The 22,747-nt window shown below is 38.3% G+C and overlaps 1 protein-coding gene across 2 annotated transcripts; it reads right to left on the bottom strand.

Moving 5' to 3' along the window:
- Nucleotides 1-71: 71 nt before the first annotated feature.
- eif3d (eukaryotic translation initiation factor 3, subunit D) lies at nt 72-11,307 on the bottom strand. Of its 2 annotated transcripts, none has more exons than XM_042505111.1 (16): nt 11,202-11,307; nt 9,453-9,578; nt 9,314-9,359; nt 8,746-8,882; nt 8,556-8,641; nt 8,331-8,403; nt 6,791-6,912; nt 6,578-6,710; nt 6,324-6,471; nt 6,036-6,166; nt 5,176-5,261; nt 4,896-5,025; nt 3,999-4,141; nt 2,768-2,960; nt 2,556-2,649; nt 72-190 (listed from the first exon to the last, which is right to left on the bottom strand). In XM_042505111.1, the coding sequence occupies exons 2-16, from the start codon at nt 9,573-9,575 to the stop codon at nt 177-179; spliced, it is 1,659 nt and encodes a 552-aa protein (XP_042361045.1). In that variant the 5' UTR covers nt 9,576-9,578; nt 11,202-11,307; the 3' UTR covers nt 72-176. The 2 variants fall into 2 exon arrangements, with proteins under 2 accessions (XP_042361045.1, XP_042361047.1); XM_042505113.1 differs by having other exon boundaries at nt 6,791-6,906.
- Between the last annotated feature and the right edge of the window lie 11,440 nt (nt 11,308-22,747).

Raw genomic sequence — 22,747 nt, 5'->3', positions numbered from 1 at the left:
AATTTATCTTATAATCCATGTTTGGTGCTCTTTACCAGAAAAAAAAACAAAAACACTACAACACTTACAAATGCAGTTGGCCAATTTGTTATCTTTATTGAATGTCAAAAGGAGTTAAATTGTGTTTCTTATATATGATGAAGGCGTCCTTTGGCCTCTGGAATTGAATCCACGCTTCAATTCTCTTCATCTAGAAGGAGAGAAAAGAAAATAGGTTGGTTTAAACAATAATAATAATAACAATAATTAATTAGTAAATAAAACCGGATTAAAATGGAGACTTTTCAAAGAAAAGTTATTTTTCTACAAAGTTATTGTGATGACTGAGTAAACCTGCTTCTTAGAACAAACCTCTGAATTTTTACTCCAGACTTGGACAATAATTTAGGGGATGTAAAACAATTTAATCTAAACTACAATCACAGTTACGCAGTTGTATGCCTCTGTGAATCAGTCAAACTGCACTTTGAGCTTACATCCATGTCTGTGAAAACATGCATGCTTCACACACATCTTCCTCTTGGGGGCACAATCTCTACAATCAGCACAGTTTTAAGGTGGACACCCAACACAAGCAGTAGCCACAAGTTCTTTTGCAGAACATTATGATGCCACAGTGCCTTTGACCTCTGACCTCTGACCTCTTGGATATAAAATGTCACCACTTCATCATTTTATCCTTTATTCTTGAGTCCAAGTGGATGTTTGTGCCAAATCTGAGGAGAGTGTTTCTTAAGATATCGTGTTTATGTGAATGAGACAAACGCAGGTTCACTGTACCCTTAACCACCGCATTAGGATGAGGTTGTGGTTAACTCCGAGTGAACATTTGTGCAAACGCTGAAGAAATTCCCTTAAGGTGTGGCTAAGATAATGTGTTCACAACAGTGGGACAGACAGATGGACATCAAAATGCCTCTGGCCTCGGCTACTGCTGGCAAAGACGCATAAAGACCTCGATGAAAGCGTATTGCGGTTGGGCGATAAGGGCATATACACAGTTTATGGGACAGTTGTGACTGACGGCAGCTATCATCTACTTTATTTTGAGACTGAAAAACATTTTGTGCCCAATATAAATATTTTCAAAAATTGAGCAAAACCAAAAAATTCAATGGATTTGATATTTCCCCTGCTCTAGGATTATTAATAGTTTTATGCAACTGGTGGATGGAAGCTAGTGCTGGATATACACCAGTTCATCTGGTATACTGGTGGTAAGTTTTCACATGATATGAATATGTCGGACACCCTCATACCAGCACACAGCTGCAATACTCACTGAGGTTCCTCAACAGAGAACACACTGCACAGAAGTCACCGTGAGGAGCACCACGGTGGCATGAAAAACACTTTTGATTGAGAGGCGATCTCTTAACTGCACATCCTTCTTACACAGGGTTAACTTACAATTACTAACCCACAAATAACTCTACAAGAGGCCAAAGCAGTCAGACGACAAACAATATGTGACTCATAAACAATTTGTAACATTAATAATTGTACATTTACAAAATGACTTTGTGCTGAATGGCATGCTGGGTACAGCCTGCTAGCTAGTTAGCATAACAATCTGTCAGCAGCAGGGAGAGTCTCTGTTGTCACAGTACATTCAAGATCAAAAAAGAAAGATGGAGGATGAAGAAAGAGATCAAAGAGACCAGAAAGGCACAGATGAGTGCCGCAACAGAGGAGCTGTATCTGCTGTGTGGAAGCTTTTTTTGATTTAAGAAGATCCCATTTGTGTGTCCGAAAAAAAAAACTACCACAGTGAAGCTTACCGGTAACGTTAGCCTGTAGGTGTCCTTTTCAGGACACCAGTGGTTACTGCTGGATAAGGAGACAACGGAGAAATGACTGAACTGCTAAATCCTCCTGAAGTCAGCGGTGTGGTGACATGTTGTCATGGGATGTAAACAATTAACGCCTCCTGACAGGAAATCTACTGTCTGCAGGCCGCGCTACTGCAGTGAAATTCAAAATGGCCTTTTGCAGGATAGGAAACTCAAGCTGTTATAAAAGACCATCTGTTATCGACTGGCTGTTGTTTTCCTGTTTCATTGTTTGTTCAGTTGACTGGTAGAATAAATTATAGTTATATTTAAAACATACAGACTACCTTTTCAAATGAGAATTTGAAAACAAAAATGATAGCTGTTGGGGCATAAAACCAATAATCTATTGATCCTTTAAAACCATTGATAGTCCAACAATGTCAATTCAGTGCTAAAAAAGTGTTTAAATGAGATATTAAACTGTATAGAGATCTTAAAATCAAGGGTAATCATTCTCAGATTTAGAGAATTATGTGTGAACTCCTGATAGTAGAATAAGCCTTTAAAAATCGAAATTCAAAATATGGGGGTGGCGATGCCTTAATATACTGTGAAACCGCCAGAATCTTTAAAAATATTGTGATACAAATTTTAGGTCATACCACCTAGCACTAATGGGAACACTTAAAAAGTAACAATATGGTGTTCATAGTTCTGTACATAATATTACCGAACTTCACGTGGAGTTAAAAAGTTAAAATAGCAATAACTAGATCTCACCTTCTTCTTCCTCATCCTCTTCATCTTCTTCCTCTTCCTCCTCTTCATCAGAGCTGAAGGTCCCATCAGGCAGACTGTAAACCCGAATCACTTGCTATTGAGAAAAAAAAAAAAGGTTTGACACATCAGCTCAACACTTACCAACTACCTTTCAAACAGAGACTTTTTCTGAAAGCTGCAGCACAGTATGAATAGAAACGGTGGCTGCTCACCTTGTTGGGGTCCTTAAGGATGAGGTATTTGCCCTCGTCCAGCTTTCTGCAAATGTCGATGACGCAGCGGAGGATTCCCCAGGCGTTCTCCATGCTCAGGTTGATCTGGCTGGCGAACTCGTTGGGTTTGAACTGCTGGGTCCCCAGGATGACGTGACGAGCAGAGTCCTTTACATGGTACCGAGACACGTACCTGAGGAACACACAGCGACACAACAACTACAGTCAGTCCAGGCTTTGCCACACTGCTGCTCTGTAAGAATATGTGCTAACTGTCTCTGTACAGGTATCTGAATCCTTAAAAAAGGCAGAATGTGTTTGTGATGTATTCACTTAAAGAAGCATTTCACTGCCACATGGTCTTTTCACGAAACTATGCTGCCTAGGCAGGAAAAGGACGCAAAACGTTTTGACAGAGACAGCAAAGCAAAGGAGCTTTAGGTGTTCACTTCTGCTCAAGCGATGAAAATCCTTCAGCTACGACTGCAGCACACTGGACCAATAAATGCTCCTGCTGATGGGTGACGCGATGTTCTTTCGTTGATTTTGACACAGACACAATACAACAAACAATATGGCAGCAGGCTGGTAACAAATCATCTCTCTCTCTGAAACTTTTACAGTTTGATTTGAGTTATAGAGACAGAAGGGCAGCTCTCTAATCTGTAGTTTCATTAACCAACTGTCATTTAATGTTTGTAGAATAATTCTTCTTCCTCTTTGTCTTTGACTTTTTCTCCTCTGCTTGAGAAACTCCACACAGTTTTTCACCTTAGTAGCTCTCTTAAGGGCTAAGATGCTTTGTGACTAACAGGAGCGGGGCGCCGAGTGGCTCGGTTGGTAGAGCAGGAGCCCTATGTACAGAGGCAGTGGATTTGAATCCGGCCTGGGCCCTTTGCTGCATGTCATCCCCTTTCTCTCTCCCCCTTTCATGCTACATCTGTCCTGTCTAATAAAGGCATTAAAAACCCCAAAAAATATCTTTAATAAAAAACAAACAAAAAAAAACAAACAAATAAGCCCTAGTTTTATTTTGAAGAGAAATTCCTAGAAAACGTCAGAATTTTCTTAGAATTTTTTGCTTTTGTACTAGGAGGCTTTGTAAAAAACAGCATTTGGCCTCCATCTCTACATCACCGGTATTCTTTCATATATAGAGTATGACAATTCCTGTGTTCGTGTGTGTGTGTGTGTGTGTGTGTGTGTGTGTGTGAGTGTCTGTGGTGCTCACCCCAGTTTGAGGTACTCTGATCCAGCCAGCATGGCGCAGCAGGTCCAGCGGGCCAGTTTGTAGCTGTTGTTCTTCAGCTCGGTGGCCAGGACAGCTCCTCTCTGAGAGTCCAGTTTCTGACGCCAGTCCACTCCGTTACAATGCTGATGATGAAACAGAGCAACAAAAGCTTTTTAGTTTTGATAATTACACACACACACACAAGTATTTTTATAAACTGAATGGAAAAAAGGCTTTAATTTCACGAGGGAGTAGCTCAATCCAGTTTGAATTTTTTTTAGACACAGGGAGGATTTTGATGACTCGCTCTTTCTAAACTAAATATCTTTTTGGGACTTCCACGGTCTAATGAGAACAGGAGAACTTCACACATTTTCAAAATTAATATGCCATTCCTACTGTCTAAGACAGTCCAAAAACATCAGCTAAAAAACAACTTTTTTTCCAAATCCCAAAACTATAGTGCTAAAACTCAAATTTGTGATGTCATTGGGTATAAAGTCTGGAGCTGCTCTGTGGACAGTAAATGGTGAAAGATGTTTTCGTGAAACTGAGAGCCCCCAGGATGATGTTTTGAGTATATGGCTACATTTTCTGTTTCAGATCTGAGAACGCTCTAAAGAGAATAAAACTCACAGAATGTTTTCTTTTTTTTTGGGTTATTAAAAAAAAGAAAACATTCTGTGGATCCACAAAGTCAGGCTGGCTCCCATTATTGTTTACTGTTTACTCTATGAGTAAGTTTGAGACTTACGTCTCTGGTTTTGAGAGACAGTAGCTCATATTCACACATACTGATTGAATTTTCTTAGACCAAGGAAATAACATATTGGAACTTTTCATTTAGTTGGTGAAAATTAGCCACTTCTGAAACAGCTTCTCCTCATGCCCTCTCACCCTGGAGTCCCACTCGTTGAGGGTCTTGACATTAATGAAGGACACTTCTCCGTTGGCACCGGTCATCACTCCATCGTGCTCACAGCGGACAATCAGATCAATGTCTTCCCCGAGCTTCCAGTGACGGTACCTAAAAAACAAATGATAGTGGACTTTTATTTATTTAAAAAAAATCGAAGACTCCACATACAAGTAGCTCGTCAGCACTGCAAACCTTGTACGAGTTTACAGATGTTTACCTGAAGTGACTGTAAACTAATCAGCAGGGTTTGGTGCCTACCTGTAGGCTACAGATGCCACCTCACTCTTGTCCGTGTCCTCCTCCACAAACGGGTTGGAGCTGGGAAACTTGTACCGCTCTCCACCCTGAATAAAAGAAAAAGACAGAAAGAAAGATATATCCCCATGAAATAAACTCTTTGAGGAAGTTTTAGGGATCCTCTTGTGTCTAAGGTCCCTTGAAGAAAACTTGCAGCTAACCACAAACTGTGTATTACTGGAGGCACTGGTTAGAGCAAACGTTTGACATTTAGGGGAACACATTCAATTGCTTTCTGGTGGAATTAGACGAGAAAATTAATATCACTCATATATCTGTCTGACAAATATAAGGCAGTCAGCAGCTGGTTAGCTTAGCTTAGCTTAGAACAAAGACTGAAAACAGGGAGAAAGCTATCGTGGCTACAGATACAGGGCTTCAATCGTTATATTTGTTCTTACTAGGGCTGTGTGATATTTTGAAATATATCGTATGACGATCAAAAAAAAAACTTACGTTTGATTTTATGCTATACTGTTTATTCCGTTAACATCATCTTACAACCCTTTGCTCTTTGATTTATTTAATTGTAAGAATACTTAATGTAAACTTGGCTTTAACAGCACTTTATTCAACTTTGTACATTTAACATTATAACCGGATTTTATTTAACTATATGTTAACAATAATTTATGTAATTTTATTTTATGGCTGTAGCTATTTTATTTGTAACTGTCGTTCATTTAATAATTTTGTTCTTTAGTAGTTTAAAGTAGTTTACAGTAGATTTAAAAATATCGAGATATATATTGTGTATTGTGATATGGCTTTAAAAATAGTGATATTATTTTAAAGCCATATTGCCCAGCCCTAGTTCTTACCATGCGCAAACACTGCTGGCTGAAGTTGTGGTTGATGTATGTGGCCTCCATCGCCAGATTACGAGGAGAGTTGAAGGAGTTGCCCTCATCCTGCGGCGGCTCGTTGGCGGTCTCACTCACAGTGAGCAAATCTGAGAGGAGCAGTTACAGACGTTACAGCGTTAAAGAAACAACAGGGAGGTCAAATGCTGTGGTGGAAATAGTATTTAGATCTTTAACTTTAGTAAAAGTACTTATACGCTGCTCTACACTGAAGTTGCAGTGTCAGTTAAACTACCCAAGCCTCACCAAAGTCAGAGTTGTCTCTCTTGTCAAAGAACAGCTTGTTGCCAACTCTCTGCACGATGATGTCCCAGGAGTTGACTGAGCGTGTGCAGCACATCAAGGTCGCCAAAATCGCGTCAGTGGCAAACACATTACCCTGAGTCTTAGCCAGCTGGAGAGAGAACAAAAAAAGTATATTTTGTTGTAAAAGAAAGCATCAAAACAACAACTCCTGGTTGAGTTTACTGGAGCAGCTCATCATGTCATGAACTGTATACCTTGCGGATGACAGGATCGTCAGTGGTGGTGACGGTATGGAAGATCCTCTTGATGCTTTTCAGCTGCTTCTCATTGCGGGTGGTGATCCGGTCAAAGGCCTTATCATAGTGCTCCAAAGCACCGCAGCACTCACTGCAGGACACAAGAGAACATTACCTCCTGTATTTGTCAGTTCAATGACTGATGACAAAGAGCAGGTCAGTTTAACTCACATGTCAACAGGGTCAGCCACCTCCATGTATCTCATCTTCATCAGTCTGGGGAAGTCCATCTCCTCCTTCACCTCCCAGTCGCTCCTCACTTCCACAGAGGAGTCTCTGGGCTTCAGCTGGGCCTTAAAGTACAAGGACAATGGAGGGAGGGAGAGGGGTTGTATGGTCGGGGGAGGGGTTGCAGGATCAAGAAAGAGAGAGAGTTGTATGGAGGGAGTGAGAGGGTTGTATGGATCAAGAGAGGGGATAGTAAGGATCAAGAGAGAGAGTTGTATGGAGGGAGGGAGAGGGTTGTATGGGAAGAATAATGTTAACACCCATGTTAAAACTTCTCAGCAGAAAAATCATCTTACTACAAGAATACAAAGAAAATACAAAATACAGCTTTGACAACATTTAATAAGTACAATAAAAACCTGGGATCAAAAACGATTGCTCAATTTACAGATTTATCTATCCTTTTTTAATTCATCAGTAAGTTGTTTGTAGGGTAACACCAGCCAAGTGCCAAACGTGGGTAGATTTTCCACTGGGCAGTAAAACTACACTGACAGGTAAATGTTTGTACTAAAATAGTCGTGTAATAAAAAACTATGCCGAGTCTGTACTTCATCTGGCATCATTTACAGGTGTGCTACTATGCTGCTACTCTCTTGTCAGTGTGGGAGTTTGACACACACACATACACACTGCATATGTGTATTAGGCACGTCACACAGCGAAACTCACCGTCACGAATGCTCCTGGTTTTATGGCACTTTATTCTGTAGGGAACATCAGCTGATCTGCTAAACTATAACTTGCCGCCATGCTGCTAGCTAGCATTATATTAATATGTAGCTAAGGGTTATACATATAAAGGTAATATAAAAGTAAGTTGTAGTAAAATAATAACACATAGACTCTTGAGTCTGTACCTAGACTGCAAAAACTTTGCTGCCTTCAACATTGCTGATTGCAGCACATTACAGATTTAATTCTGCTCTCATCTTTCACAATAAAAGCACTAGGCATATAAACTGTATCACTGCTAACCAGAGGAAGCTTTGAGTGAGATGATTCAATGTAATACCTGATCATTACATTGACGTGTACTGAAACAGATGTTTCTGTGATACACAAATGCAATCAATTATTTTGGCCAGAAAAAAATATGCTTGGCCTGTGAATTTTTTCATCGACCAGTCTCCTTGGCCGGTGAGTCAAACAGTTAATAGCAGACACTGGTTGTTTAGTCTATAAAATGTCTGAAAATAGTGAAAATGCACATTAGTATTTCCCTTATTCCAAGTCGTATTTGCCCAGCCAAAAGGCCAAAACCCAGCAATATTCATTTTTTCATTGTATATCACAAAACAGTAAATCTTTCAAACATTTGAGAAGCTGCAACCACAAAATATTTCTATATTCGTTTGATAACTGGCAAAAACAAGGAAACAATTATTAAGATATTCACAGATATTTTTCTGCTGTGTGACTCATTGGTTAATCAACTACCTATTGCAGCTCTGAGTAATACAACTGAATAACTGAGCAGTACCTGGGATTTTTGGTCCCACTTCTGACGAACACCAAACTGCTTCTGGAACTTCTTCTGCAGGCGCATTCGATCTCTGAACAGACAAAAACTTGGGGTTAAACTGAAGTCTTTAAAACAGGACCAGCTGCCACCTCACAATGTGAAGATGTGATCCCTTTCTGGGAAAATATGAAAACTACTTATCAGAAAGTCAGCTATAAATGGGAGATTTCTCTCCTATCTTACCTCTCCTTTTGCTTGGCGCTTTTAGGGAGTGTCTGCATGTTGAACTGAGTCAGGTTCCTCCGGTCCTTGTCTCTGCGCAGATTCCTCTGTTGAAACAAACAGATATCATGTTTATGGGTCACTTTTCATTTTAAATCAACAACGTGGCATTCAGTGTTGAATGTATCTAGCCTTCTGTGGTCTGTCGTACCTGAGCGAACCTCATGCGGTTCCTCTGGTAGGCCGTCTTCTGTGTCTTAGCGGTGTCCACCAGCTGGAAGCTCGTTTCATCTTCTTCATGAAAGTAAGCGTACTGACTACCGCCTCCGAACTGAGAGGAATACTTATCTGAACACAAACAGAATTGCATAAGAAATCAACTCGAAACCACGTGATGATTACTAATGATGTTTTGGAGATATCAACACTTCCATAAACCTTGATAGAATGAATATATATTTCTATTTGCAGTTAAAATACTTCGAATCACATTCCCTGTTATTTTAAGATCTAATGCTTCAGTGAGAGACATTTTATGTTTGTTAAAAATTGATCTTGAATACATCTAAATACATGAAATGCCAGTAGCAACTGATAGACTTGACAATCAGCTGCATTTCAGTAATGTAATCCAAATCTTCCGATAAATCAGTTCATATGTCAACTTTCAATCAGCTTGTTTTTTTACAGATTGATTACCACTCAGACGTTCAAAGTAAAAGATAATAAATAGTATGTCTGGGTGGAGGTGACTGTAGTTGGACAGCCATTTTACTCACTTGTGTATCTCTTGTCTTGATAAGTCGCTCCAGTCCAGTCAGCAACCTGACAGAAAACAAACAATGAGAGAAAAACTGAAAACATCTTGGTTCTTTTTGTAGAAAATGAAAATTAAGTTTTTGCTATGAGAAAACAAACCTTTCCCAGACGGTCTCCTTTGCTGAAAGGCTGGTAGGGCATGTCTTTAAACTTCTCTGGGACTGCACATGGTCCCCATCCGGACGGATTGTCCTGGATCACAGGGGCGTTGAACTTCGCCATGACCTGAAGTCAGAGTGAAAAAGACAACTCTGTGACCAACAGCTGCTTCAAATAATGTCCAGATTACAAAATTATAACTAATCAGTTTATAGAGTTATGTCTAAACATGCAAAGGGTCTCAGGCAATGAGCAGCACTGATTTCTCCACCAATGCACTAAAATAAATAGGCACTGATCAGCTTGCGCAGTGGGCTAGTCATCATTGACCCCTGAACATACAACAACATTAATGAGTTTTTTGGGGAAGTTCTCCCTATTTAAAATCAGCGGTCAGATTATTAAGCCCTTTGAGGCAAATTTGCGATATTTTGATATATTTCAATAAAAACTGACCTGACTTGAACAAACTAGAACAACTCCACAGGAATATTCCTTTTTAGGACCTTTCACCTTCAGGCTGAAACTAAGCATCATTTCCATCATGGCTTATATTTTGATGACTTTTTATTAACTAGTTTAGTTACTAATAAAACAGCAAAGAGAGAGAACAATGTTGATCACGATTTCCCAGTTTAGAGTAACTGAAACTCAAACTTACAGACATTAATTTTAAAAATTTCCAACGCTGAATATGTCGATTCCTCAATAGCTTAATAGTATGTTGAATACTAAAAAGACATTGTTATATTCAGATTTAGAAATGTACTTGGATGTTTTACTTAAGTTAAAGTACTCATACCACACTGTGATAATAATCTAAATCAAGTAAGGGGAATAAAAGTACTTACTGTGCAGTAAAAAAAAAAAAAACAACAAAAGATTAATATTACTGTTGCATTAATGTGTTGCAATTTACTGTTGTAGATGATTAAGATCATGCTAATTTTAACACTTTTATACATTGGTGGGTAGTTCAATCTAAAGCAATGTATCATTATCTATTAGATCATCATGTGTTTGCAGCATCAATGTCATGTACCTAACTCTAACAAGTCAACTCTTCATGGTGTCGGAAAAGCGGCCCTATTTTCAGCTTTGCGACGTTGCATTTTCTACATAATTAAAACAATTTTTTACAGTTTATTTAGCTTAAGAAGCAAGATCATTTTCTCAACACTTACATAAACTGCAGCTGTCAGACAAATGTAGCGGAGTAAAAAGTATAGTATTTGTCTCTGAGATGTTATATTAGTGGGATATAAGTATAAAGATGCAATAAGAGGAAATACACAAATATACTACCTCAGTGTGGTACTAAAAGTTAACAGTTGATACAATTTACTCTGTTACTACACTTCTGCACTTTAAACAGCATCTTTTATCGATCAGCGGCACCAGCTGGCATCTGGCATCACTAGCTAGCATTAGCTTAACATTATCTTTATTGTACCTTAACATGCTTATTGAAAAATAAACTCAAAATAAACTCGACCCAGGCACACAACTCATTTGTGGTAACATGACAAATATATTTTATCAGAAAGGGTAAAGTCAAATGTATTCTTAGTCATCGAGCAGTGACGGTGGCTAACGCTAGTCATGTTGCCAGGTGGCCGAGCTAGCAAAGCTAAGCTAACATGAATGGCCGGACACACACACCAACACAGGACACGCTACGATTTATCTTCAATAATAACCGAAATACTGACTTTTCATACATCTGTATATGTGTCTCTGTTGTCTCACCGTGAGTTATGAAACAACCTGTCGGGATTTTTAATCCAACCGGTCCTCAAACGGTGCAAATCCCCGACGGAGCGCCGGTGTGAAAGGAAGTGGCGAGATGACGTAAAGCAGAAACTGGTTCCTGCCGTATTTTGTGTAAAGCTGTCGTTAATGCTGAACTTTTGTCATAGCTCATTTCTAAAATGTTGTTGAGTGTTGTGCGCCCACGCTAAAATGTCAGCTACACGTTTTGTATTTTCCAAACGTCTCCACCAAAATGTTATAATAATTTTTTGTTCGTTTCTGATTACTTCTTGGTTTTCATTTTGAAAGGGGCTTGGCGTTATGCCTCAATGTAATTCCTCACTATGGCCACTGGAGAGAGGCAAACATTTATGATATTAAACAAAGACAGTCTTGCTGCTGACTAAATATTTGGTATACAAAGTCCAAACTGATTTCAAGTTAGTGTTTTTAAAGTGACTATTCCAATAATGTATGCATTGAAAAGTTGCAGGGCAAATGTCTAAACATGTGTAATGCTTTATGTTAAGGCCATTTAACAAAACATTTAAAACACTGGTTGTTCATCAGACAAAATGCTACCTTGGAACAATCTCAAAAAACATGTAGGTATTGCATCAAACACTATGATATATTCTCGTGCAGGTGTTGGAATATCAAATGTCTTAACATATTCAGTGTATATAAGTAACTGACAATTCTCATTAACCAATTGTAAAATCAACAAAATATTGTTTTGAACCCAACTGACAAGATTGATTTGTTTTTATACGTATGCTTTACGTATGTATTTGTATTATTCCATGTTAGATGTTTGTGGTGAGAAAAACTGTGTTTATACATGAGAAGCCAACATAAAAGAACCTGCCTGTGGAAACTAGATAACTGAAGAGGGAGTTTATTTGCATCAGAATCACATTTCGGAAGAAATTCTAAACTGTTATTTTAAAATAAATAAATAAAGGATTTGGGATTAAGTACCAAATTTTGTCTTTGTTCTTTATGTAATTTTATGTTAAAGTCAACTCCACCACTGTAAAGTCAGACACAATACGATCATTTCTGTAGACAGCTTTCAAGTTTAATTAGATTAATTTAAATCAAATTAAATAGATAAAGTGAAAACAGTAAAGATTTAGATTAAATAGTGAGAACAATAAACAATTATACCAAATACACATAATGTACACATACATTTCTGCATACAAACATAAAGACATAACACATAAAACCTCATTGCATTACCACATAATATCATATAACAAATGCAGTATTTGTAAAAGGTGTTGACATTACACAGTGTTATAACACAAAGATGCATAGAGGGCATGCATTGCCAAGTGTATTTGCTATTTTAAACAGCAGATTACATTTTAAATGAATAAATAATGAGATGAATATTACATTTTCATTCTCACGTTTACCAAAAATGTCGCAAATGTTGTTGTGATAAGTGAAGTGTGTAGCCTACGTTTTACTTTTTTCCATACTCCAAAACTGTGCCACCGACCTGCACACTGGACCAATAAATACTTCTAATTGGGATGCAATGTTTTATTTCTTTTCTCCTTTAAATGTTTTTATTTATTTATTGAAACTGTCATTTTCCTTTTTTATATTTCTTGGACAACAGTATTTTTGCAACACCTTGGGGGTGGCAGTAGCTCAGTCTGTAGAGACTTGGCTTGGGAACAGGTGGGTCGCCAACTCAAGTCCCCATAGGGACCAAACTCAGAGTGTGGACTGGTAGCTGGAAAGGTGCCAGTTTATGCTTCTGAGCCCTGCTGAGGCGCCCTTGAGCATGCTTGGGGTGCTTGTCGATGAGCAGCCCCTCGCTCTGACATCTCTCCACTAATGTGTGTGTGTAGGTCCTGTGTGTGCATGTCTGTATTTCAGGCCTGTGTGTGGTGCCCTCTGCAGCCTGTGGATGTGGTTGAGTGCATGGTGTTTGAATCCTTGCCTTTTCCTCTCACTTGCTTTACACAGGAGATGAAAAAAACATATTCATGCTCCATTCTACTGATCAGTCAGTGAGTTTTAATTAGCCTTTTGAACATGATATTGTACAGGTAGTGAGGCAGCACATGCACATACATATAACTTACTCTCACACAGATGTGTACATCGGAAAACATCTCTGCGAGTGATTCTGCTTTTCCAGCAGGATAACTGAGCATCACTGATCTTCTCTGCAGCCACTCGTCAGGCCCCCAGTGTGTTGAAAAAAAACCCCTAATCTAATTAGAATGTCATCCACACTCTGCAAATGTCAGGAAATCTGATTAATATACATTAACATGTCTGTCTATGTGACGGATGTCAGTTATACGTAGTGCAGTATTCCACATGGTCGTCACCTGATGAGTGATGCTGCCATCTTTGCCCGTCTGGTCTTTTCAACATCTGCATTCATCCACACATCATTTACTTCTCCGATTGTACCTGTGAATTAATGTCTTTAATCTCTGCCATTTTTACCAATTTTTCCACGTTGCATCATCATCTGGACGCTTAGTTGTGACTCATATCAAACACACCCACATGTGGTCCTTCAGGGATCTTTGGTGCTGACGGCAGATGGTGAACGCAGCATGTGCAGAAGTCAGATTCATGATGTGTCTTGATGACTCTGTAGACTAGAGGGCTTTAATATCCACAGGTGGATAGTAGAAATATTACTCTAGTATAGCTAATTGCCTTCTGCTGGAGCGTCATACTTACTGAACAAACATGAGACTGATATCAATCTTCTCATCTAACTCTCTGGGTAAAAAAAGCAAATAAGCAATGTAATTGAGATTCCAATTTCATGTTTTGAAGCAGTCTTCTGCATTGTATCTTGAAGCAGGGATTTGGCGGTATAGGTCGACAGATTTGATGCCTGGTCAATTTTTGGGGCCGATATATAGCATTATACTGATTATCTGTATTAGCATTTTATTTTATGATCGCCAATAAAATTAACTGATTAAAAAGTGTGAAGAAAGTGTCAGCATGGGAGGAACTTTTTCTTTGTAAAACCTCATGGAGCTATTTTTATTTATTCATTTTTTATATACATTTTCACTTGACTTCATAAAAGAAGTAGCTGGGAACTTGCTGTGTTTGATGTGAGATGTGAAAGTTTCAGTTTTGATTTGCTAAAGGCATTTAAACAAGGTTTGTGATATTCCATATTCTTAATATTTATAGAACGATTTTCAATTTTGTTGTCAATGCATATTGGTTCCAAATATTGATCATCAGTCTCACTAACTACTAATAATTGCTATCAGTATCAGCCCTGAAAAGCCCATATCCATCAACCCCTAGTTGGCGGTTATGCTGCAATCCATTGTACCTTGAGTTAAAAAAAAAAACAACCAAAAAAACATCTGACACAATCATCATCATAGAACATCAGACAGATTATTGATTATTAATTAACAGCTCTCACATTTAAACAAACTTTTCAAATTGCTGCACAATGCAGGATAAATTATAAGGATCATGAACAGGGAAATAATGGCTAAAATGTAAGCTCAATTAAAATTATGATGAATTCCATTCATCACACAAAGGCTCAGTGATTATTTTGGTTAGCCCAAGTAAGTTTATGATGGCGTCTCCACGTAATATTTTACACAAGACATGAAGTTGCAGTATGGTCTTAAAATGTAGGCCATGGAAAGTGTCTTAAAATAGGTCTTAAAAGGTTATACTTCAGGATTTCAACATATCGCTTACCCTGTTTTACATCTTTCAAATATACCACACAGTATTTTGACAGTCTACAATCTGATATTTTTATCTAACTGATGCGACTATTTACTCTCATGTACACTTTATTTCCTTTTCATGTTAAAAGTAGCCAAGGCCTTTACATTTCTGAATATAAAACAAATTAATGCATAAGAATTGACCAGAATGTAGGAAATTAAGTATCTGACACTCAAAATCTCCCAGAGAAGGGCCCCCAGAAACCCCATTGATTTGTGTCCCTCTGGCATGGGCCTTCATTTTTCCACCCAGAAGGTGGCGACCCTGAATGACTGGGTCGCTCAAGTCTGTCATTCATTCATTCATTTGCCGTAACAGCTTGTCCTCGTAAGGGTCGCGGGGGGCTGGAGCCAATCCCAGCTGTCATCAGGAGGAAGGCGGGGTACACCCTGGACAGGTCACCAGACCATCACAGGGCCGACACATATAGACAGACAACCATACACGCTCACAGTCACACCTAAGGGCAATTTAGAGTCACCAATCAACCTGAGCTGCATGTCTTTGGACTGTGGGAGGAAGCTGAACACCCTGGAGAGAACCCACGCAGACACGGGGAGAACATGTAAACTCCGCAAAGAGGGGACCCCGCCCACGGACCGAACCCCGTTCCAACCGGGTTTGTTGCTGTGAGGCAACAGTGCTAACCACGACGCCACAGTGCCGCCCTCAAGTCTGTCATTCACGTTGGAATTCTAAGTAAGAATCTTGACTAGCTTCATCTAGCCCAAGTTTGCCAACATAAACACTCCTGATTTTAAAGCAACATGGCGGCATGCACAGTTGACCGAGCAGAATGACCCTTCTCCATCTCCATCTCCATCCCCGCAAGACAAATACACAAAAGTTCTACAACCTAACGCCATGGTGGTTCACACTACTATGTTCAGCACTTGTTCACATGCTTTTGAGCTGTTGTATGTTATTTGATTGAGCAAATTCAACAGTTACCTTATTTTGAACACTGTCTTGCTTTGCCAATGGTGCTGTGTTAACTATTGTAGGTCCTCTGTAGATGCTTGTGAAACTCAGAGACTTGCCATAAAAACATCGGTTTGGTGCAGGCATCTATGTTTTTCTGCTTATGCACCGGGACGCAGATTTTTTTAATGACATTGCCCACATTCTTCATATCTTTTTTCCTTACAAAATTACAAAATACCTGACTCAAGGTTGACTGTGGATGCCTGTGTTAAACAAATCAATGATATCCATGTTCCAGGATTGCAAGCCAACTACTGAGCCTTTTGGTGAGTGCAGACCAGATTTTACTGGGCGTATGTTGTACCTCAAGGATTTGCCACCATTTGAGGCCGTGACATCTCCTCTTTTTAGCTTCCTTGGTTAAGGCTAAGAAATCAATGTGGGTGATGTAGTCACATCTGTCGAACTAATGTCACAAAATAGCTGACTTTAAGTTGTTAACTCCCCTCTCCTAGGTCAAAATCCTGTGCTTGTTGGACCAATCCACCGAGGTGGTCTTTCTCCCTTTTAACACAATGTTCATAAGTCTGACTGTCTAATAACGACGGATGATAATAGATTGGTTTAAAATGGAGTCAGGTGAAAGCCCAGGTGCTAAAGGGTGCATTGTCTGTCCGTATCTGACACCTAGGGCCACTGACCAATCAGCATGTTTGACACCCCGGGAGTGTTACTTAAAGCCCTTTTCCCTGCAAAGACTTTTTTCTTGCCACACATGACTGAAACTTATTTCTTATTCTACACACCTGATTTGTGGATTCGTAGGAGGGAGAAGTCATCTGGAAAAGTACTCCCATACACTGTCAGCACCAATAAATGTCTCAATAACCACAGATTATGATGTCATGGCAGCACCTGGGTCAGTATAACAGATTAATAACAATTCGGTATTAACTGGTATTCCTGGTATTCCTGATGTGTCTACGCAATAAGTGTGGACACATCAGGAATACCAGTTAAGACATTAATGTGTTGATAAAGACATTTCTGCTGAAACTTTTATAGATATTTCCAACCTTGACTGTACTTGTTGGACAGTGTTTCCTTGTGTATCCTTATCATATAAAACATTTCATGTTCCAATCAACAAAGAATTTGTTTCCATGATCTGATATTAATTCTGTTTATTTCACATGTCACTCTTTTCAGGGTTAATAAAAGATCCTTAATCATATTTTCTTATGAGCCGAGAGTGTGGCCATAAAAACACAAACACTTGTGGTTAATCTTTACTTGACACCACCTCAGTCTCTGAGACTTTTGTTCTTCTTCTATTGAGTGATTTTTCTCCTTGCTATGTTTGAAAAATTTAGTGCCCTAAAATGCTGACAATCATTCAGCAGTTTGCAACAAAAAGAGGTAACATCAGAGGAAAGTCTGGGGAAATAAACATTTTGTGTAGCAGAATATGTAGAACTAGGTTTCTTCTTCATTATCCTGTAAATTAACTTGTGTAAAACAAAACTGTCTGTCTTACATTCTGTCTGTATGTCTTAACAAAATCCACCTAACAGCACCTTTAAAGCTCACTTCAGATACATCATATCTTTTGTTTAATCCATAGTAAAACATAACTGTGGAAATTATGATTTTAATAAGAGAATAAACAAACAAGATTTACAATTTTAATTATCCTAATTAGCAAACTATTATGTTTGCTGCCTTTTCATCTTTACGACTTAACAATTATCAGCTGTAGAGAAAAATATAGATTTTATTTCACTGTGCCACTAAAAGGCCACCACCAGCAGTTGTTGGAGTGTTGGTTTTTTTTTTTGAAATTTTACTGAGTGGACGAGCTGTCATAAATCAGTCAACAATGTGAATTTGTCTTTATGGCACAAAATATTGAAACTGCTGCAGCACAATTAGAAAAATCAAACAAGAAAAAGAAACATCCAATTTATTGCCTATTATATACAAAATGAACCTACATCCAACAGAGTGATGTTGCCCTAATGGTGTGAAGAGATGTGAAACAAAATTGTAATCTCTGCTGATGAGGGTTCACATCCCATTGGGAAACTGGTCCTGCAGTTTTATCAACAACAACACTTCAACTCAAGTGATGGTTGAAAGTAATAAAGACTCCCACTCAGTTAGCGTCACCAGTGGGATGAAACTCCTCATGCATCCTGATTAAACTGTGGATATAAACATGAATTATTCTGTGCAACAAAAAAAGATAAAATATTAAATTGCGAAAGGAAGCATTAGTGCTCATCAGGATCATGTGTGCTGTGTTTGCACAGTTTTTTTTTATATAGTTTCTTCTGCCAAAAAAGTGAATAATAGGCTATTATAGTTAACTTGTCCATATTGTACGTGGGTGAGATTCTGTAGGTGGAGAATCACACTGAGTCACCAGCAGACCATCAACTGACTATCACTTCTCCGTGTACAGTAAGCAAAGGTGGGTTATAACTGAGGGGAGTCGGGGATCACACAGGCGAGCAGCTCAATATTTATAGCCCAACACACAAACACTAGTAAACATCTCACTCACAGAGAGAGAGAGAAGCAAACACACACTGATCTACTTGCCCTGAACAAATCTCTGCTCTCATCAAACTGCCAAACCCCCCCCGAAGGGGTTTGGCAAATAACGTACAGCCAGGCAAATCCCTTTTTAATGTGCCTTTAATGATGGTTTTATGCTCCTCAGTAGATCTTTGCAGAAGGATGAGCGTGGGTGTGTGCGCTGAAGACCAGCCGAGAGCAGCGGCAGCAGCAGCACAGTAACACAGAGTCTCACTGTATTTACAGCCAGCTAAATATAACTGCTGTCAGTGTGTGTGGTGTGTTAAACCTCATGAATGAACAGCTGCGAGGTGAGTTTCTGATGAATGATGGAGAGTTTGGATTTAGATTTTCTTTTATCTTTAGGGTCAGTGGTAGAAAGTACATGCACTCAAGTACTTTATGTTATTAATACACAGTAACAATGCCCAAAAGCAGCTGTGGAGGAAGTATTCTTTTTTTTTTTTACCCAAGTCAAAGTAACAGTACTGCAGTGTAATATTTTTTTACAAGAAAAGGTCATGCATTCACTATCCTACTTTTGGCCCCTTGAAAGGACCATGACTATCTCCGAACGTGGCCTTCACTTTGATTTCAACTACATACTTGTGTAGTTGGTGACAAACGCACACACACACACACACACACACACACACACACACACACACACACACACGTGCGCGCACACACGCACACGCACACACACACACACACACACACACACACACACACACACACACACACACACACACACACAAACACACACACACGGCGCAATATATTCACAGCTGGTAATAATACATTGTAATTTATTTGGGAGAGGGATTCTCCTTTCTTTCAGAAAGTTACAGAATTAAGTCCTGTTAGACTATTATATAATTATTATAATTATTATTATTATTTTCTAATATTTTTAGAATTTTTTTATATTTTAAAATTAAAAATTATGCAACAGAACCCATGACACTGTGATGCAACTCACCCCCCAAAAGTTAAGACAGAAATTTAGGTGTGTTAAAAAAGTGGCTAATGTTTCCTGGAGTCTCTGTGGAGTAATGGAATGTGTGTGATGAAAGAACAATATTGTAGCCTACTGTATGTGGTAACGTATCAGTGATTTATGCCAGATTCTATCTGTATAATGGGATTTGAACTGTTGTAATTTATATTACATGTTTTCTTTACTGACATTCTTTAAATAGTTTATCAGCCACACTGAGTACATGATCTAAAGGTTAATGCTCTGATAACCAAAAGGGAAATCATTATTTTTTATTTTTCACAGTGTCATGGTTGTGCATGATGTAACAAATGATTTATCTTAAAAGGACAGCTCACCCCGAAACATATTTCCCACCTGTGGCTCTATTTATCAGTCTAGATTAATTGTCTTCTCTCCAATATAATGGAAGTAGACAGTACTCAGCTTGTAATGCTCAGCTCAAAGTGCCAAACAATAAAAAATAAATAAAATAAAATAAAATAAAATAAAATAAAATAAAATAAAATAAATCCTTTGAAAAATTCAATAGCAATGTCTCTTTCTAAAAATCATGACCAGGTTCCTCAAAATAATCCACAGACCTTGCTTTGAGCACATTCATGTAGTAACTTTTATTTTCACCAAACTACATGTATTTTTTTACACTCTGAGCAACATAAGCCAAGTGCCATTTAGTTCCATTTTGTTTATGAGAAGGCAATGCCAGTCATATACGGCCAATATTTCAACATTCAGCAACTCACACCAAAACAATCTAGACTGATAAATAGAACTACAGCAAAAAAGGAAAAATGTGTACTTAGGTTAACTAAGGTTAACTGTTGCTCCAACACTCTTACGAATTCCAGTTTTTAATCTCTGGACTGTACAGTGACACAGGACATTAAATGTTGTTTTTGTTTCAAATCAATATAAATACTAAAGTAATGTTGTTTCAATCTCATCTGTTTTCCAGTCCACCTTGATCTGTGAACAGCAGGCAACACAGAATATTTTTTTTCTGATAATCAACTGTGCAATTGTGAAAAAGTTATGAGTGCAAACTTAACACACACTATGTAGTGCATTTTTCTTTCCAACAACAATGTAATGATTCACCACAGTCACAGTTTCAGCTACAACATGATTAAGGTTAATATCAAACAACATCCAAAGGTCAGGGCCTGAATGTAAGCCATACACAGTGCATACAAGATATAATTTAGCAATTAATATATATATATTACTAATCCACAACAGGAAATACATTTTAAAGGAAACATAATACAGTATCGATTACATTTTATCAACATAATATGGAACAACTTACACAACAAGTTGAGGCATTCACTGATTAGAATTTTGAATGAAACTCACAAGTGGTCCCAACTTGTCATTAATATAGTCTGCCTTAATCCACAGGACAAAAAAAAACACACATTTGACCTGAAATCATTAAAATTTCATTCACATAAATTTGGCACAAATATTATGTAAAATAGAACATATTACAATGTAACATAAGACAAACTTAACAGAAAATTATCAGTTCCATATCATCATCATCATGGTTTGTCAATTTCTTGAGAAGGATTTTGAAATAATTTTACTGACATATTTTAGCACAGCAACTTCTAAATGTCATTAGTTATTGTCTCACTCCGACAGCTGCCTCTTTCTGCAGATCTCTTTCTGGTGTTAAATAACCTACTGTAGTACCACTTATCTCGTATCTCTGTGACTCGTCAGCAGCTGATTTTTAAGATATTTACATTGTTTTGAGTCCTCTGATACAGCTATACTGAGACAGCTAAATTTGATTGCTGACATCTGAAAACTCAGTGGTATGAAAATATTGTTTTTACTCTTCTGTAACATTCCTGTGAATAAAACATTTACACAAACACAGCCGAACAGGTTACCCAATGTGGCAATTGTAGGTGCACTGATCATGTTTACAGTAAAATCTCATTCATTAGTCTGAAACGAAGTTTGTACAGCGTTTGGAAAGACTCACATGAGCAAACTTGAGAGAAAAAAGTAAGGTTAAGATAATAAAAAAGTTCTTACATGAGGCACTTTGTTATTGAACATACCTGCAAAGTTCACTTCCGCTTGTACAAACAGCAAAAATTTTGTTTAAAGTTATGGTCTTTGTACAAGTTAAAAAGAGTGTGGTGTTGGTTTAATACAGAAGAAGCCAAAAGTAACAAGAAACATGAGACAAAAGTTTTTATGACCATTTAATTGAAACTACGATTATCACACATCTTAACCAAAATGATTTTGTCGCCTAAATCTTCACAAATCCTGTCTTTCATGGTGTACGCACCATCCACCCCAAAGACTGTCTTTAAAAATGGACAATGCTTCTCTACCCACTGTGCAAAAATGTACCTGTCATATCTCAGATACTGCCGCTGCTATCTGACGTCATTTGGAGTATGCACAGCAGCGATCTCCATGGTGGTGGAGTTCCTGCCCATAATTCCTAACCAATCGCAAGCAAGGATGTATAAAGAGACCTAGATACAGCATTGAACATAGGGCCCCATTCATTCCTATGAGAGTTACTCAGTGTCGCATGATAAAAATTACTTAAATGATTTGGGGATATTCTGCACTACATCCACACAGTGCAGCCCACATGCGAGGCACACTTGAGACTTAAGGTGGTCGAGCATCTAACTTCCACCAACCAACCACCAAGTTTCCAGTTCAGCACTCCACTAACTTGAATTAGGATAAAATGATTTGATTGTGTGGCTTTTATAGACTATTAAACTATTATCTGAATGAATGAATCAAATCCTCATTGTGAAACAAGTCTGTTCACGGGAGATGTGACGCTCAAAAACATTTTACCCCATTGACTTGTACTGCAAGATGTCTGGAAGAGAAGAGATGAGATGTCTGGAAAAAAGTTTTTGGGCAAAAGGGCATCATGTGACGATGTAATTTCACGGTTCGGCCACTACAAAAATTGGCTTTGAAGCCCAAAGGTCTTTCTGATGGCCTGATCCCAAGCACCCTCATTGATTGCATGCATACCAATTGGCACACACAGCTATCAAACTCCTTTTTTAAAAAGCATGTTTAAAAATTAACTTTAATCAGAAAAACAAACACTTGAAAACAAACCTCAGGGGTGATAAGTACTACCTAAAATGACAGAAACCATTTTAGTAAAAAGTTATTTGACATGCACTTTGAGTTTTTAGTTTGGCTCATGTCCAATCCCCTAAGATGGAAGGAGCAGGGTTTATGTCCTATACAGCAGCCATCCACCAGGGGGCGA

Source organism: Plectropomus leopardus, chromosome 17 (assembly GCF_008729295.1).
Source record: "Plectropomus leopardus isolate mb chromosome 17, YSFRI_Pleo_2.0, whole genome shotgun sequence".
In the NCBI taxonomy this organism is placed as follows: Eukaryota; Metazoa; Chordata; class Actinopteri; order Perciformes; family Serranidae; genus Plectropomus; species Plectropomus leopardus.
The sequence above is the reverse complement of the archived record's forward strand: the minus strand, read 5'-3'. Positions and strand labels throughout refer to the sequence as shown.

Bases quoted from the DNA above. Each gene is read 5' to 3' on its own strand.
- eif3d (XM_042505111.1), bottom strand. From the start codon at position 9,575: ATGGCGAAGTTCAACGCCCCTGTGATCCAGGACAATCCGTCCGGATGG. The intron at 5,262-6,035 runs GTAAGAACTAGG...TCTTTTATTCAG, and splicing joins GCCAGCAGTGTTTGCGCATG to GGTGGAGAGCGGTACAAGTT. The intron at 2,650-2,767 runs GTGAGCAGCCAC...TTTTCTCAATAG, and splicing joins TCCTTAAGGACCCCAACAAG to CAAGTGATTCGGGTTTACAG.